Source organism: Pelodiscus sinensis, chromosome 14 (assembly GCF_049634645.1).
Source record: "Pelodiscus sinensis isolate JC-2024 chromosome 14, ASM4963464v1, whole genome shotgun sequence".
In the NCBI taxonomy this organism is placed as follows: Eukaryota; Metazoa; Chordata; order Testudines; family Trionychidae; genus Pelodiscus; species Pelodiscus sinensis.
The window spans coordinates 39666117-39681841 of record NC_134724.1 but is presented as its reverse complement, the minus strand read 5'-3'; the positions used below and the strand labels follow the sequence as shown (position 1 = coordinate 39681841).

Genomic DNA, 15725 nt, shown 5'->3' with positions numbered 1-15725 from the left:
TTTTTCCATTATATTATCATCATCAATGATTGAGATCAAAGAGGCTTTGTGGATCCCAAAACCAAAGGAAGAGACTGAGTATTCTGCATGGTTAGTTTATTATTGACTATGTCATTCCACACAGAATGTGTGGCTGGATTGGTATATTGGTTAGCATAGGAAAGCTGGTGTGCATGGTAATTGCTGGAGCATGATTAACAACTAGATAAATGGCTTGCAGTTATTTGTTTTATTTTTTTACTTTATTAAAATTCTGGAAAGCTGGAAGAACTACATATACGTCAATAGTTCTGCAGCCAATGGCAGATATGATCTTGGAGAAAGAAAGGACCTATGAATATTATGGCTCAGCTCCATGACTTCTGCTTTGCATGTGAGTCTTTCTGCCTGCTGGTCAAAGACAGACACACATGCAAGGCAGAAATAAAATTCATGTGCAGATCAAGGAGTTTGGGGATGAATGCAAGCCAAGGTCAATCTGGCCAATAGTTAGGCTCTGAATTAGCTTCTCTTGAAATGCAATGAGAAATTATTTGCTGATAATATGTGGGAATGCTATCTAGGTCATGGCCCAAGAGAGAGAATATTTGAAGAAAAGAATGAAGGCAAAAGGAATTACATCAGATATCTGGAGAGGAGATTATATTCCGAGTCTAAGAACTCTTCAGTCTAGACACAGCCTATCGGAAAAAGATACGCCAATTGCGAACTGCAATTTTCGTATCTTTTCCTGTTTTTTTTTTTTTTTCCCAGAAGAGGCTCTTCCGACACAGGGCCAAATGTCAGAAAAACCTCCTCTTTTGGAACATACCTTACCTGTGGCCACATGCAAACTTGAACATGTTTGGTGAGCATCAAAAACAACACCTTTGAGGTGGCTGTCTGCCTTCTTTGGAAACAAATACTGTGGCACCTTAGGGTATGTCTACACTTGCACCCTCTTGTGATAGAGGGGAGCAAATGAAGACATTCGAAAGTGCAAATGAAGCTGGGATTTAAATATCCCATGCTTCATTTGCATATTCATGTTATGGAACTATTTCGAAATAGCGCTATTTCGAAATAACAGACGCTGTTAAGATTTGGTTATTTTGAGAGAACACTTCTTTTGAAATAACTGGTAAACCTCATGGTATGAGGAATAAGGGTTATTTTGAGAGAAGGGTTTTCTCTTGAAATAACTGCATCTGTTATTTCAAAATAGCGCTATTTTGAAATGGCGCCATAACGCAAATATGCAAATGAAGCATGGGATATTTAAATTCTGGCTTCATTTGCAATTTCAAATGTCTTCATTTGCATCCCTCTATCAAAAGAGGGTACAAGCGTAGATATACCCTTAGGTTGTGTCTAGACTGGCCAGTTTTTCCGGAAAATCAGCCGCTTTTCCGGAAAAACTTGCCAGCTGTCTACACTGGCTGCTTGAATTTCTTCAAAAGCACTGACTTCCTACTGTAAGAAATCAGTGCTTTTTGCGGAAATACAAAAGTTCAGGCAAAAGTGCCTTTTACACAAAACTTTTGCGCAAAAGGCCAGTGTAGACAGCTGAGATTTGTTTTGCGCAAAAAAGCTCCGATCGCAAAAATGGCGATTGGGTCTTTTTTGTGCAAAGGTGCGTCTAGATTGGCCACGGATGCTTTTCCGCAAAAAGTGCTTTTGTGGAAAAGCGTCCGTGCCAATCTAGACGCTCTTTTCCGAAAATGCTTTTAATGGAAAACTTTTCCGTTAAAAGCTTTTCCGGAAAATCATGCCAGTCTAGACGTAGCATTAGAGACTAACAAAAGCAGGTCAGATTAAGGTCCTCATAGGTCCTAGGCACTCTCATAATCATAGGCCTTTAAATTAGATTATATATAAGGGAGAAATGCCCTATTGCAGGAGTTCTCAAACTTTGTGATACTGCAACCCCCTTCTAAGTTGCTCGTGACTCCCCGGGAGGTCGGGACCCACAGTATGAGAAACGTAGCCCTATCGTCTATATGCCTAATAGTTATATATATGTTATAACTGTATATTGTTTGTTGACTAAAGATAGCAAATTATTACGTTTAATTTAGCAGGTTTTTTTGTCGTATTTTCAAGTCAATTATGAATTTTTTTAGGCCCTAAATTTTTTCATAGGCCGTACGCACTGTGCCTATTGTGCCTAATGCATAATCTGGCCCTGAACAAAAATATATATTATCCTGAGTTTTTGTGGGCAAAACCCACTTCATCAGGTGAGTAGCTGGGAGCAGATCGTGATGTGGTCCTTATCATTGACTACAACCCACCTCTAACATCACATATAACAAATGTAAAAGCAGTTCAAGTTTCTGACCAAACATTTAGCCAGTTTTCTTTTCTTCCACCACTGCTGTTAATTGGTTCTCTACATTTTTTTCAACTATTTATTATTTGCTAAACATACACACAAAATTTATTAGGGACTAGCAAAAACACTTTGAAGTTTCTAAAACTTAGATGTTTCAGTATTCATTTTAGGTTGATCCATTAGAGCCTTGCAAATCCATGGGTATCTGCACATATCTGCAGCTCATTATTATAAATTTTGTATCCACACAGTACTCTATTGATCATTGTTAATTATTTGACCATTGTCATTACATATATTATAGGAGATAAGGTGGGTATGGTAATATATTTTATTGGCTCAACTTAGAAGTTACCTCACCCACACCGTGTGTCTAATATTCTGCGACAGACATGGCTACAACATTGCTTATATTATAGTCACAGAACTCCCTCTTGTGGCCACCTGAATACACAGTTAGATCCTTACTGCTCTATGCTTGCTACTCACTCCACAAATCCTATAGTTCAAGTAAAACCCTGCCACCTTAACCTTTCAGCGCCTTCAAAAAAGAACAGAAACCATTGTGTTTTCATGTCTTCTAGCTACTTTTTGTCTGTTTGACTTTAAACAAACATAGTCTGTTAGGCTATGTCTACACTATAAGGTTTTTGCGGCAGAGAGTATACTAATGACGGACTCATTAGCATGAGTCACAATGTCATTAGCATATTTTCTGCAGATGCTTTTTGTGCAAGGAGTTTTTGCGCAAAAAGAAGCAATGTAGCTGCTTCCATTTGGTGCAGCCCCCCCCCTTTTGCGCATGATCCTTATGCCGCTCCCAGAACACTGCTTATTTTTGCGCAAAAACCCTTGCACAAAAAGCATCGGCAGAAAATATGCTAATGACATTGCAACTCATGCTAATGAGTGTCATTAGCATACCCTCTGCCACAAAAACTTGTAGTGTCGACAAAGCCTTACACACAGGCGATGTCCAGACTGCAAACCTCTTTCGAAAAAGCGCGTCTAGACTACAACCAGTACTTTCAAAAAATCAAGCCAATTTTTTGAAAGAGAGCACCCAGGCAGTCTGGATACTCTCTTTTGAAAAAGCCGTTTGCATTCCATAGCGCCTTTTTTCGAAAGAGCACTTTTGAAAAAAGGTGTTTATTCCTCGTAAAATGAGGTTTTCCACAGTCGAAAAAACTGACACGTTCTTTCAATTTACTTTTGAAAGAACGCAGTTGCAGTCTAGATGCAGGTGAAGTTTTTTCAAAAAAAGGCCACTTTTTTTCGAAAAAACCCTGTAGTTTAGACAAACCCACAGGGACAAGTATTACAGCCATGGAGTCATGCTGAAAACCTCTCTCTGAGTCTAACAGGTATTTTGTAAGGGCTAGTGTAGACCTGTGGCTTATCATGGAGAGACACCAAGACCAGCAGAGAACAACTTAGAGTAGCAGGGTGCTCACACAAATTTCCCACCTCCCATTCTTAACAACTGTGAGCAGGGTTCGACAAATAATACAATCTACTCGCCCAAGGCGAATGATCTGCACGTGTGCAGATCGCCAGACCGCGCGGCCGGAGCGTGGGGCTCGCCACGGTTCAGCAAGCCCTGACTGTGAGTATAGCCCCGCATCCATATCTGCAAAGATGAGCTGCAGAGATCTATATTCATAGAGGCTGATATGAAGTGGATAGCTATGGATTTGCAGGGCTCTAACTTTGAGTCCTACTGATGTGGAGAAAAGAAGCTTCTCAACAATTCCTTAGATCCTGGTCTAACCCTTCTGCCTAATGCAGGCATGTCCAAAGTCCAGCCCGCGGGCCAATTGCGGCCCGTGTTCCGATTTAATACGGCCCCCGCTTCCTACCCCTCTCCTGGCTCCCCGGCGCTCTTTTGAACTGGAGCGCCCAGCGCGCCGCTGCCGCCACCCATGGCCTATGCGGTCCTAGAGCCTGCCCTGTAGGGCACGTCCGCAGCCCCACTCCCCCGCGCAGGTGTGGGTTTGCCCTGCCCCCGGGCCGCCGTGAGGCCGGCGTGCCCTGCGCTCTCCGCCCGCCTCCGACCCTGCGGGCCCTCCACCTTGGGGCTGAGAGTGCGGGGACGGCCCTCACGCATGTTCACTTCTTCAAATCTGGCCCTCTTTGAAAAAAGTTTGGACACCCCTGGCCTAATGGAACCAACAGCAGCTAGGAATGGGTTCAATATCTAGGGGTTCCTCTCCATCCATGCAACGCAGAACTGGCTTGAGCCCCACACAGTAACCTGGGGAATTGACACGTCACCCCTGGATATATTCTGAGGGGCAATGCTTCTCCACTTACAAGCACAGTCTGAGTATAAAAAAGAAACTTTTAATAAAAGGAAGGGAAGTAGCTTGTCCTGATGAACTGGTGTTTTCCTAAATTAAACATAAACCATGAGAAAAAGTTCCACCCAAAGTAGGTCGGGCAGTATCCTTTCATCTCAGATTCTTAAGTCCAGCAGCGTAAGGGTGTTTCTAGACTACATAGCTCCGTCAACGGCCATGCCGCGCTGTGCTGACCAGCTGATTGTCAGCACAGCATGGTAGTCTAGACGGGGATCAGCCAACCCCAGATCCCTTTGTCATCAAATCCTTTATGTCTCATGAATGCTCGTGCCCCATTCCTCTCTCACCTCCTTCCACTTACCCCTCTCTAACCCCCCTTCCTGATGTACAAAATAAAGGACACGTGTGGTCAAAAATAGAAACTCTCTTTATTGAACAAAACTGGGGGAGACTGGGAAAAGGAGGTGGGAGAGGGGAAGAGAGAGGGTGGGAGTGGGGAGGGCAACTAAAATGATGAGGGGTTTGGAACAGGTCCCATATGAAGAGAGGCTAAAGAGACTGGGACTTTTCAGCTTAGAAAAGAGGAGACTGAGGGGGGATAGGATAGAGGCCTATAAAAGCATGAGTGGTGTGGAGAGGGTGCATAAAGAAAAGTTCTTCATTAGTTCCCATAGTAGAAGGACTAGAGGACACCAAATGAAATGAATGTGTAGCAGGCTTCAAACTAATAACAGAAAGAAGTTCTTCACAAAGCAAATAGTCAACCTGTGGAACTCCTTGCTGCAGGAGGCGGTGAAGGCTAGAACTAGAACAGAGTTTAAAGAGAAGTTAGATAAATTCATGGAGGCTGGGTCCATGGAGCGGTATTAGCCAGGGGGTAGAAATGGTGTCCCTGGCCTCTGTTTTGGAAGGCTGGAGATGGATGGCACGAGACAAATGTCTTGGACGTTGTCTTCGGTCCATCCCCTCCGGGGTAGCTGGTGTTGGCCGCTGTTGGCAGACAGGCTACGGGGCTAGATGGACCTTTTGTCTGACCCAGTACGGCCGTTCTAAGCTCAGGGTTGGGGTCTCACTGGACCACCTTGATTTTCATGCAAACCTGCTCCTGGGTGGCCAGGCTGGCAGCTATCCTGCCCTAGACGGCCACTTTCCTGTGCCTAGTGTGGAGGTCGTGGATGAGGTCCACGATGTCTGCACTAGACCAGGCGGGTGCCTGCCTCTTGCGGCCCCGGGCAGGCTTCTGGGAGCCACCAGCCTGGTCCCAGGAAGAGGCGGAGGGCTGGGTGGCAGCGGGTGGCTGGCTCGTGCCGTGCCAGGTGCAGGGTCTGCTGGCTGGGTGCTGGCAGGCTTGCACCTGGCACGGGCACCGTAGCCAGCCTGTGCCCCTTTAAGGGCTCCGGGGTTGGGAGGGGGGCAGAAGAGTTTCCCTGGTGGTGCCCAGAGTGGCCACCAGGGAAAGCTGGGGAGGGCTAGCCTCCCACTAGTTCGAATTAAGTGGCTACACAGCCCTTAATTCGAACTACTTAATTCGAACGAGGCGCTAGTCCTCGTGGAATGAGGTTTACCTAGTTCGAATTAAGCGCTCCGCTAGTTCAAATTAAGTTTGAACTAGTGGTTTGTATGTGTAGCGCCTATGAAAGTTAATTCAAACTAACGTCTGTTCCCTGTGGTAGGGGGATGGGGTGCATAGTCTGGAAGGATGCTTGGATGCAGGAGAAGATTCTGGCCTGGGGGAGGGATGTAGGAGGAGGCTCTGGGTCGGGGAGGGAGTTGTGACGTAAGGTAGGGAGGTGCAGAGGGTTTGGATGGTGACCTGGGGGAGGGAGCTGGGCTGTGGGAAGGGCAGGAGTGCCAGAGGCAGGCTCTAGCTGGGAAGTACTTACCTATGCATCTCCTGATCTGCAGCACCCCCCAGGCAAGCTGGGCTCCCTTCCTGCTGCAGCCCCAGACCGCTTGAAAATACAGGCTGTTCCCTCCATGTGGATCTCAACTGCAGGTTGGGAAAGAGGCTCGCGCTGCCCCCATATCCCAGGCCAATCTCTCCGCTCTGATTGGCTTGCTGTTTCCAGTCAATAGAAGGTGAGAGATTGGCTGAAGTCAGTTATCTGGCCAATAGGAGCTGAGGATTGGGCTGTGGGTGGGGAGATCACACAAATCAACCCCGCTCCCTGCAGCAGAGAAACATAGGACCTGTACTTTAAACTGCAGCAGCTGTGTGCCTAAGACTCCTGGCAGGGTGGTTCATGGGCTGGATCCAGCCCCTGGACAGTATTTCACTCAGCTCCAGGTTAACTGGCTAAACAATATAATTTTACCCATTTAATGGGGTAACTATTTTAACGGTTTGCCTTGACCCCCACTCCCCAGAAACTTTTCCACCTTACTTCTGCAGATATTATGGAGCAAACGCAAGCAGTTACAACAGTGGGAATGTGGCTTTCACTGAAGTCGAACTTAGTAAATAAACTTCAGTACCTTGTCTTGCATTCTGCATTTGTTCAGCCAGTAGTTCCACGTGCAGGGCCAGGTAGGCAGGCAGAACCTCAGAGTCTCCATGTGTTGATGAGACAACGGTATAAGGAGAAGGGGTTTAGATTTATTAGGAACTGGGGAAGCTTTTGGGAAAGAGGAATCCTCTACAGGAAGGATGGGCTCCACCTAAACCAAAATGGAGCCACACTGCTGGTACTTAACATTAAAAAAAGTCATAGAGGAGTTTTTAAATTAATGGCTGGGGGAAAGTGGAGGGGTGCGGAGAAGCACATGGATCAAACAGAGACATCTCTTGGGGAGGGTCTATTAATAGAGGAGGAGAGGATGGAAGATGATAAATTATGGGTAAAATCAGATGAGAAACAAACCAAAAAGAGTCTAACGCATCAGGAAATGGCACACAGATAAATAATGATACATTTTTAAGTACTTATACAAAAATGCTAGAAGTCTAAATAATACTGTAAGATGGGTGAATTAGAGTGCTTATTATAAAAGGAGGATATTGATATAATAGGTGTCATAGAAACTTGAGGGAATGAGGACAAGTCAATGAAACACTGTCACACCAGGGTACAAAATATATTGGAAGTACAGATCATGCTGGTGGGGGAATGGCACTATAAATAAGTGAAAGAAAATATAGAAACAAATGAAGTAAATAAACCAAAATGTTCCATAGAATCTCTATGGGTAGTAGTTCCGTGCTCTAATAATAAGAATATAGCAGTAGGGATATATTATCAACCCTCTGACTAGGACAGTGATAGTCAGGGCTCGACAATTAATGTAATCTACTCACCCGTGGCAAGTAGATTACAAGCCGGCACAGATGTGCAGCGCGATCTGCACATGCGCACCGTGCCGAACTGTGCGGCCGGCGAGTGGGGCTCGCCACGGTTTGGCGAGCCCTGGTGATAGTGACTATGAAATGCTAAGGGAGATTGGAGAAGCTATCAAAATAAACTCAGTATTAGTGGGGGATTTCAACAATCCCCATATTGACTGGGTTTATGACATCTAAAGACAGGATGCAAACATTAAAATGTCTTGATACCTTAAATGACTACTTCTTGGAGCAGCTAGTACAGGAACCCACAAGGGGAGAGGCAATTCTCGATTTAGTCCTAAATGAAGCACAGGATCTGGTCCAAGAGATAAATATAACTGAACCTCATGGAAATAGTGACTATAATGTAATAAAATGTAACATCCATTATTACAACATAATGTAATAAAATGGGAAAAACAGCACAGCAGCCCAACACTGTGGCACTGAATTTTAGAAAGGGGAACTACACAAAAACGAGGAAACTAGTTAAACAGAAATTAAAAGGTACAGTGACAAAAGAAAAATCCCTGAAATCTGCACGGAAAGTTTTCAAAGATACCATAATAGAGGCCCAACTTAAATGTATACCCCAAATTAAAAAAAACACAGTAAGATAACCAAAAAAGTGCCACTATGGCTTAACAGTGAACTAGAAGAAGCAGTGGGAGATAAAAAGGCATTGTTTAAAAAGTGGAAGTTAAATCCTAAGGAGGAAAATAGAAAGGAGCATAAACTCTAAGTTTAAAAATATGAGAAAATTCAAAAAGGAGTTTGAAGAACAACTAACCAAAAACTCAAAAAGTAATAGCAAAATATTTTTAAATGCATCAGAATCAGGAAACCCGCTAAACAACCATTCGGGCCCCTGGATGATTAAGACACTAAAGGATCACTAAGAGATGATAAAGTCATTCCAGAAAAACTAAATGAATTCATTGCTTCAATCTTCACAGCTGAGGACATTAGAGAGATTCCCAAACCTGAACCATTCTTTTTAGGTGACAAATCAGAGAAATTGTCACAGATTGAGGTGTCATAGGAGGAGGTTTTGGAACTAATTAATAAACCGAACAGTAACAAGTCACCGGGACCAGATGGCATTCACCCAAGAGTTCTAAAAGAACTCAAATGGGAAATTGTGGAACTATTAACTGGTTTGTAACCTATCGATTAAATCAGCTTCTGTACCTAATAGAAGATAGCTATTGTGAAGCCAATATTTAAAAAGGGCTCTGGAGGTGATCCTGCATAAATGGCCCACCTTGATAGAACCTGTAGGCTACTCATAGGGCCAGGGCAAGTCACCCCTTATGTCCCTAACTCCTCTTCTTTGAGGTGCAGCCCTTGTCTTGTGAAGTTGTGTCCAGAGCAAATCCAGTATCTACAGCAGGAGTAGACAAAACACCTCTCAGCAGGCTGGATCCAGCCCACCTAAGGCTTTGATCCAGCTCAGGCAGCAGTTGCAGGCCCTGCCTCCTGAGAGCTGGAGATGTGTGAGCCTTTTCAGCTGCTTCTATTTAAAGGGCTTGCACCGGCAGCCATGGGGAGGTCACAAGCCCTTTAAATAGGAGCAGCTGAAAGGGCTTGCATGTCCTGGTTCCCAGGCAAAGTGCTAGTTGCACCAGAGCTGCAAGCCCTTTAAATAGAAGTAGTTAACAGGGTTCCCCACTCCTAGGCTTTGTCTACACTGGCGGGTTCTTGTGCAAGATCTCTTGTGTAAGCAAACATCCACACTGGCCAGAACCGCATCGTAAGAACGCTGAGCTCTTGCACAAGAAAGCGTCCACGCTGGCGGGAAGCCCTTGCACAAGAACGTGTCTCTGGAAGAAATTTGGCCATGTCAAGAGGTCACCAGCAGTGCCTGTGGGCATGCGCCAGAGCCCCACTGGGAAAAGTACTTAAAGGGACTCCTGGACGGCTGTTTCCTTTGTGAGGGAGCGAAAGCCACAACAGCACCTGTCACCTCTGTTCCTAGAAAGTGCCCCTGGGCACCCTCACTGCCACCGTCACAACCATGGAGCCGAAGGAGGACCCCAGCCAGCAACATCCCCTCATGGCCATGAAAAAGACTGTGGAGCTCCTCCACCAGGGAGTCACATTGCTCCAGCAGGAGCTGGAGAGTGGGCAGCAGGTGCAGGACCTCGCCATGGCTGCAGCTGGGCTCGGACACCCGCACTCCACCACTGACAGGCGCCTCTGGAGCTACGACCCCAGTGGGAACTGGTGGGAGTGGCTGGTGCTGGGACAATGGGGTGACCAGCAATGGGTGCAGAACTTCCGGATGCGCAGGGGGACGTTCCATGAGCTCTGCACCTGGCTCACCCCTGCGCTCGGGAAGCAGGGCACCCGCCTGCGCCCCGCCATCCCCGTGGAGAAGAGGGTTGCGATTGCCCTCTTGGAAACTGGCCACCCCAGACAGCTACCGCTCAGTGGCGAACCAGTTCAGGGTGGGCGGGTCCACCGTCGGCACGGTCGTCCGGCAGGTAAGGCCCTCCGTGGACCACAGGCTCGTCCTGGGGGAGGGAAGGAGCCAGACCAGGCGGGGAGAGGCTGTAGGGGCAGGGGGAAGCCCCACACCCAGGGGGTCATCCTGTCCCTCCCCTGGGACCCTGAGGGGGGGAGGAAATCCCGGGGAGCAGAGGGCCCTGGCCTCCATGGGGGGAGGGGCCATCAAATGGAGGGTGAGCACACCCTAGGGGCCCATGTATGCACTGTGTCTCATTCCATGCATCCCCTGTGCTCCCAGGTGCCCCTCTGCAGGTTGTCCAAGCCATCAATGATGTGCTGCTACAGAGGGTGATCCGCCCCCATGATATGGACATCACCATTGCCGGCTTTGCCAGCCTTGGGTTCCCGAACTGTGGGGGAGCCATAGACAGAACCCACATCCTCATCCGGGCGCCAGAGCACCAAGCGGCCCAGTTCATAAACCGGAAGAGCTACTGCTCAGTGGTGCTCCAGACACTAGTGGACCACCAGGGCTGCTTCCAGGACATTTATGTGGGCTGGAGGCGGGCACCTACTTCCCCTAGTGGGAATTCACCATTGGAGATGCCAGTCTGCATCCTGGCTGATGCGGCCATACAGGCCACTTTCAACAGCCACCTGGACCGGGCCCGCAATCCTGTGGAGTGCACCTTTGGGCATCTGAAGGCACGGTTCAGATGTCTCCTGACCCGCCTGGACATGGGGGTGCAGCACATCCCGGAGGTCCTCTCGGCATGCTGCGTGCTCCATATTATTGAGGGGAAGAGGGAGGCCGCCTTCCCAGGCTGGATGGCAGGTGAGGGCCAGGCCTACCAACCACCATGGGGTGCGGGTCCAGGAAACCCTCCGGGTGATGCTGGATCAGGCCCCACAATAGGCCGCCCCTACACCTATGACCGCAGGGATGCCCCTGTGCCCCCAATTCCCACTCCCATCACCACCCCTTCCTGCCACCCTTCCCTCACCTTCCAATAAATAAAATGCACTGGCTTTAGATAAGGCACTTTTATTTACACAGGAAAGGGAGTGCACTGTGGGGAGGAGGGGACCCGGAACTGGGAGGAGGGGGGAAGAGAGGACCCTGAACTGGGAAGAGGGGGGAGGAGGGGACCCTGAACTAGGAGGAGGGGGGAAGAGAGGACCCTGAACTGGGAAGAGGGGGGAGGAGGGGACCCGGAACTGGTAGGGCCTCATGATTGTGAATGGAGGCCTCTCCCACCCCCATGGGTGCAGGGACACCTCTGCCCCTCATGCCGGGCTGGGGCAGGCTGCACCAGGAGGTGGCAAGGCAGGGAAGACCTCGGGAGGGGGCATGGGCAAGGCAGGGGGAGAAGCGGAGGAAGAGCTGAAGGTGGCATAGCGGGGCCTGGCAGCATTGGGCTGCTGCACAGGGTCGATCGGGTCTGCAATGGTGCCCAGGAGAGTGCACACATGGTCGCAGCACTCCAGGTACTGGCCCCACACCCGCTCCCGCCACTTCGCATCTGCGGATCTTCTCCATCAGAGCGTGCTCCATGAGTTCAATTGCGCAGACGTGGTGGCAGAGCAGCTGGTGGCGGTCCCGGGAGCGCTGCGATGGGCCCTGGATCCTTTGCGCCGGCGGGATGGGGCTGGAAGATCCCTCGCTGCCAGGGGGTCCCACTGCAGGAGAAGCAAAGGAGAGCAACATGGTCAGTGAGCCCTGCCCCAAATGGTGTTCCAGAGCCCCGTGCCCTCCTCCCAGCACGTCACGATGCCTGGGGACAGGTGTGGCTGGTGAGGGGGAATTCCCCTGGGGCAGCGTGAGGGGAGTCCCAAGGTGGCCCAGGAGCCCCCAGGGGGGCCGCATGTGCTTGGGGGAGCCTGTTGTCCCTTTCCCAGGGGAAGCTACAGTGTCCCAGGGGTGACCATGGATGTGTGCTGTGTGCAGCACCCTTTAGGCTGTGTGGGGTCAGGCCTGCAACCTTGGGCTGGCCTACTCCTGGTCAAACCCAACTGCCCCTCCCCCAGTCTGGTCGAGCGGAATCCCCGGGGTCCCAGGCGTGTGCTGGGGCGAGCTGCCACTTCTCTGTGCCACTCGGTCTGGCTGCACGTAGGATTGTCGGATGGTTTCAATAAAAATACCGGACACACTTGACGTTACATGACAGTCTACATTACACCTTAGTTAGAAAATCCCAGACATGTATATTTTCTCATTTATATCCCCTCAATTTGTTTCCCAAACAGAAAGCTCAAAGACTGGACTGTCCAGTTCAAAACTGGACACCTGGCAACCCTGGCTGCACAAGGTTGCACGTGCTGCATGCCTCTGCGCAGCATGTGGCCAGGCTGTGCCATGTACTGCTATCTCTCCCCCACCCCTTCTCCAACACACTTGCGAATGGTAGCCACTGCACTCACCAGACAATCCGTTGCCAGCTTCAGAGGATGCCCGGGACACATCCTGACTGATGGTGATGTCAGGATGGTGGGCCAGGATGGTGAGGTCTGGCTGCTGTCCTCTGCCACCTCCTCCTCCTCATCTGAGGACCAGTCTCCCTCCTTCTCCTCCTCCTCCTCCTCCGGTTGCCTACATCAGACCACTGGGGTGGCCACCGCTGTGTCCACGTGGGCCAGCAGGGGACTGGCCCCTTTGTCCAACAAGATCTGTTGCAGGCGGTGATAATGGGGACAGGCAGTGGCTTCGCCACCCCCACGCTCACTGGCCCGCACGTAGGTGAGGCGCAGGTCCTTCACCTTGGCCCACACCTGTTCCAGGTCCGGGCTGGGTGTCCCCGCACGGCCAGCGCCTGGGCCATCTGTGAGTATATGTGGGCATTCTTCCTCTGGGACTTGGGTTCCCGGAGGGCCTCCTCCTTTCCCCAGAGATCCAGGAGGTAGTCACCTCAGCGGTGCTCCAGCATGAAGCCCGCCACTTGGTGCCCCTTTGGGCCTGCTGGGTGCTCTGGGGTGGCTCCTTGGTGGGGGTCTGAGGGACCTGACTGAGGCTGGGCAGCTACCATTCCTCCCTCTGGCTGCTATCCGGGCCACACGTGGCAAATGGCTGTGCTGCATGCCTGTGCCTTTAAGGGGGGAGGCAATTGGGGGAACCGAGTGATGATTGTCTGTACGGAGTGTCAGAGAGGCCACCTGTGTTTTTGACTGGAGGCCAATTCTTGTGCAAGTACGCATTTGCCGAACGTTCACACTGCCCTCTTGCGCTAGAGCTTACACCTGATAGAAAACAGCGTAGCTCTTGCACACGGAGCCGTCTCTTATCACGCCATACTGTACATTTACTTGCACAAGAGCGGATGGGCAGTGTAGATGCTCTGCGGATTCGCAAGAAGCCGCAAGTGCAGACGTAGCCCTAGAGCACTGCCTGGGAGCCAGAACACACAAACCTTTCCAGCTGCTTCTATTTAAAAGGCTCGCACCTTTACAATGGACGCCAAACAACGTGTTGCCCAAAAGAGTTCTTGCGCAAAATCATGCCAGTGTAGACGTAGCCATGGTGTGAACCCTTCAAACAGAAGCAGTTAAAAGGGCTTGCAAGTCCTGTCACCCTAGCAATGCACTAGTGGTGGTGGGAGCTACCAGCCAACTTAACTGCTTCTATTTAAAGGGCTCACACGTTCCCCACAGATGCATTACCCGGCAGCCACTCAGCAGGTGCAAGCTCTTTAATAGAAGCTATTGAAAGGGCTCACTGCTCCCAACCCCATGCTAGTCCATTGCCTAGGAGCCAGGGATGCATGAACCCTTTCAACTGCTTCTATTTAAAGGACTGTCACCTTCCCCATAACTCTCAGGCAACAGCCCTGGGGAAGGGGCAGCCCTTTGGACAGAAGCAGCGGAAAGGGCTCTAGCATGCCTGGCTCCAGGCAATGCACCAGGAGCAAGGCCAGGAGCAGCAAGCCTTTGCAATAGCAGGGATTGAAAGGGCTCGCAGCTCCCCTGTTAATGTGATGCCAGGCCCCCTCACGCTCGCATCCAGGCCAGCCCAACCATAGACAAGCCACCACCCCCTCCTGGAGTGAGCCTGGAAGTATCGCGAGAGCTGCCTCGCTCCGTTCCCCCCCTCCCTCCGCCGTAGGTCTCGCGAGATCACCGCTGTTTTTCCTTTCTTGCCCTGACCCAAGGTGTTGCGCTCGCTGTCAGCTAATCAGATGGCCGGAATCCACGGGTAATCTCGCGATGTTTGCTGCTGGCGCCGCCCCCCTCCGCCTCCCCAGTCTTCCTCCGCGCCCCCCTCCCCACGTAGCGTTAATATGGTCGCTCGCGATGGACCCTGCACGGCCAGGTGAGTGCGAGCGGGGCTCGATCCCTCCGCCGACGGGCCCCGCGTAGCCGCGCCCCGATTCCCCGGTTCGCAGGCGCCTGCCCCGCTCGCCGCCCCTCCCCGATCCGCCGCCCTTTGTTCGGCCCCTCGCCGGTCACGGCTGAATCCCGTCTCCCCTGGGCGTGTAGATCTAACGGGGCTGCGTAGCGGGCGCACCCCGCCCTGGTAGCGCTCCGCCTGCGCGCTCCCGTCGCGGCTTGTCTGCGCGCCGGGCGGGGGCCGCCCCACAGCTCTCCCCCCCCACAAAATGGCCAAGCCCCGCCCTTGCGACACGGGCGGGGGGTGACCCCCTTAGCGAAGGGTGAGCTGAGCAGGGCCCATCACACACCTGCCAAGCATTCGTGCCGCGACACGGGCTGGTGGAGTCCCCACGAGCATGATGTACTGGGCCCCACGTTTCTCTGGGCAGGCATGTCTGTCACCGAGGGTACGTCTAGACTACCGCGTTTTGTCGACAAAACTTCCGTCGACAATTTGCGTCCAGACCCATGGAGTTCTGTCGACAAAGCAAGCCGCGACAGAACTCCGTAGTCTGGACGCAACGTTACAGGCAAGAAAGAACACCTTCTGTCGACAGAAGGTGTTTTGCCTCGTAAAATGAGGTATACCAGCGTCGACAAAACCGCGGAGTTCCGTCGACGTTATGTCGACAGAACTCCGCGGTAGTGTAGACGCTGGTATTGTTTTGTCGACAAAAGTCCACTTTTGTCGACAAAACTAGGTAGTCTAGACACACCCCAAGTCTCTCAGGGTGTGTCTAGGCTACCTAGTTTTGTCGCTTTGCAGTGTAGACAGAGCCTAGGAGAGCGAAAGAGGATTTTCTTCTCTTCAATTCTATCCCCACCTTTTGGACTTTTGTCGACAAAACTATACCAGTGTCTACACTACCGCTGAGTTCTGTTGACATAACGTCGACAGAACTCAGCCGTTTTGTCGACGCTGGTAAACCTCATTTTACGAGGCGTAACACCTTCTGTCGACAGAACTCTGTCGACA

The 15725-nt window shown here is 50.6% G+C and overlaps 1 protein-coding gene across 1 annotated transcript in view; it reads left to right on the top strand.

The window, feature by feature from the left end:
• Window positions 1–14565: 14565 nt before the first annotated feature.
• The window catches only part of IREB2 (iron responsive element binding protein 2), a 60051-nt gene continuing 58891 nt past the window's right edge, over window positions 14566–15725 (top strand). The window contains exon 1 of the mRNA XM_075897605.1: window positions 14566–14690. Within this exon, the coding sequence (XP_075753720.1) occupies window positions 14585–14690 (106 nt within the window). The 5' untranslated portion in view covers window positions 14566–14584. The remainder of the gene's footprint in view (window positions 14691–15725) is intronic.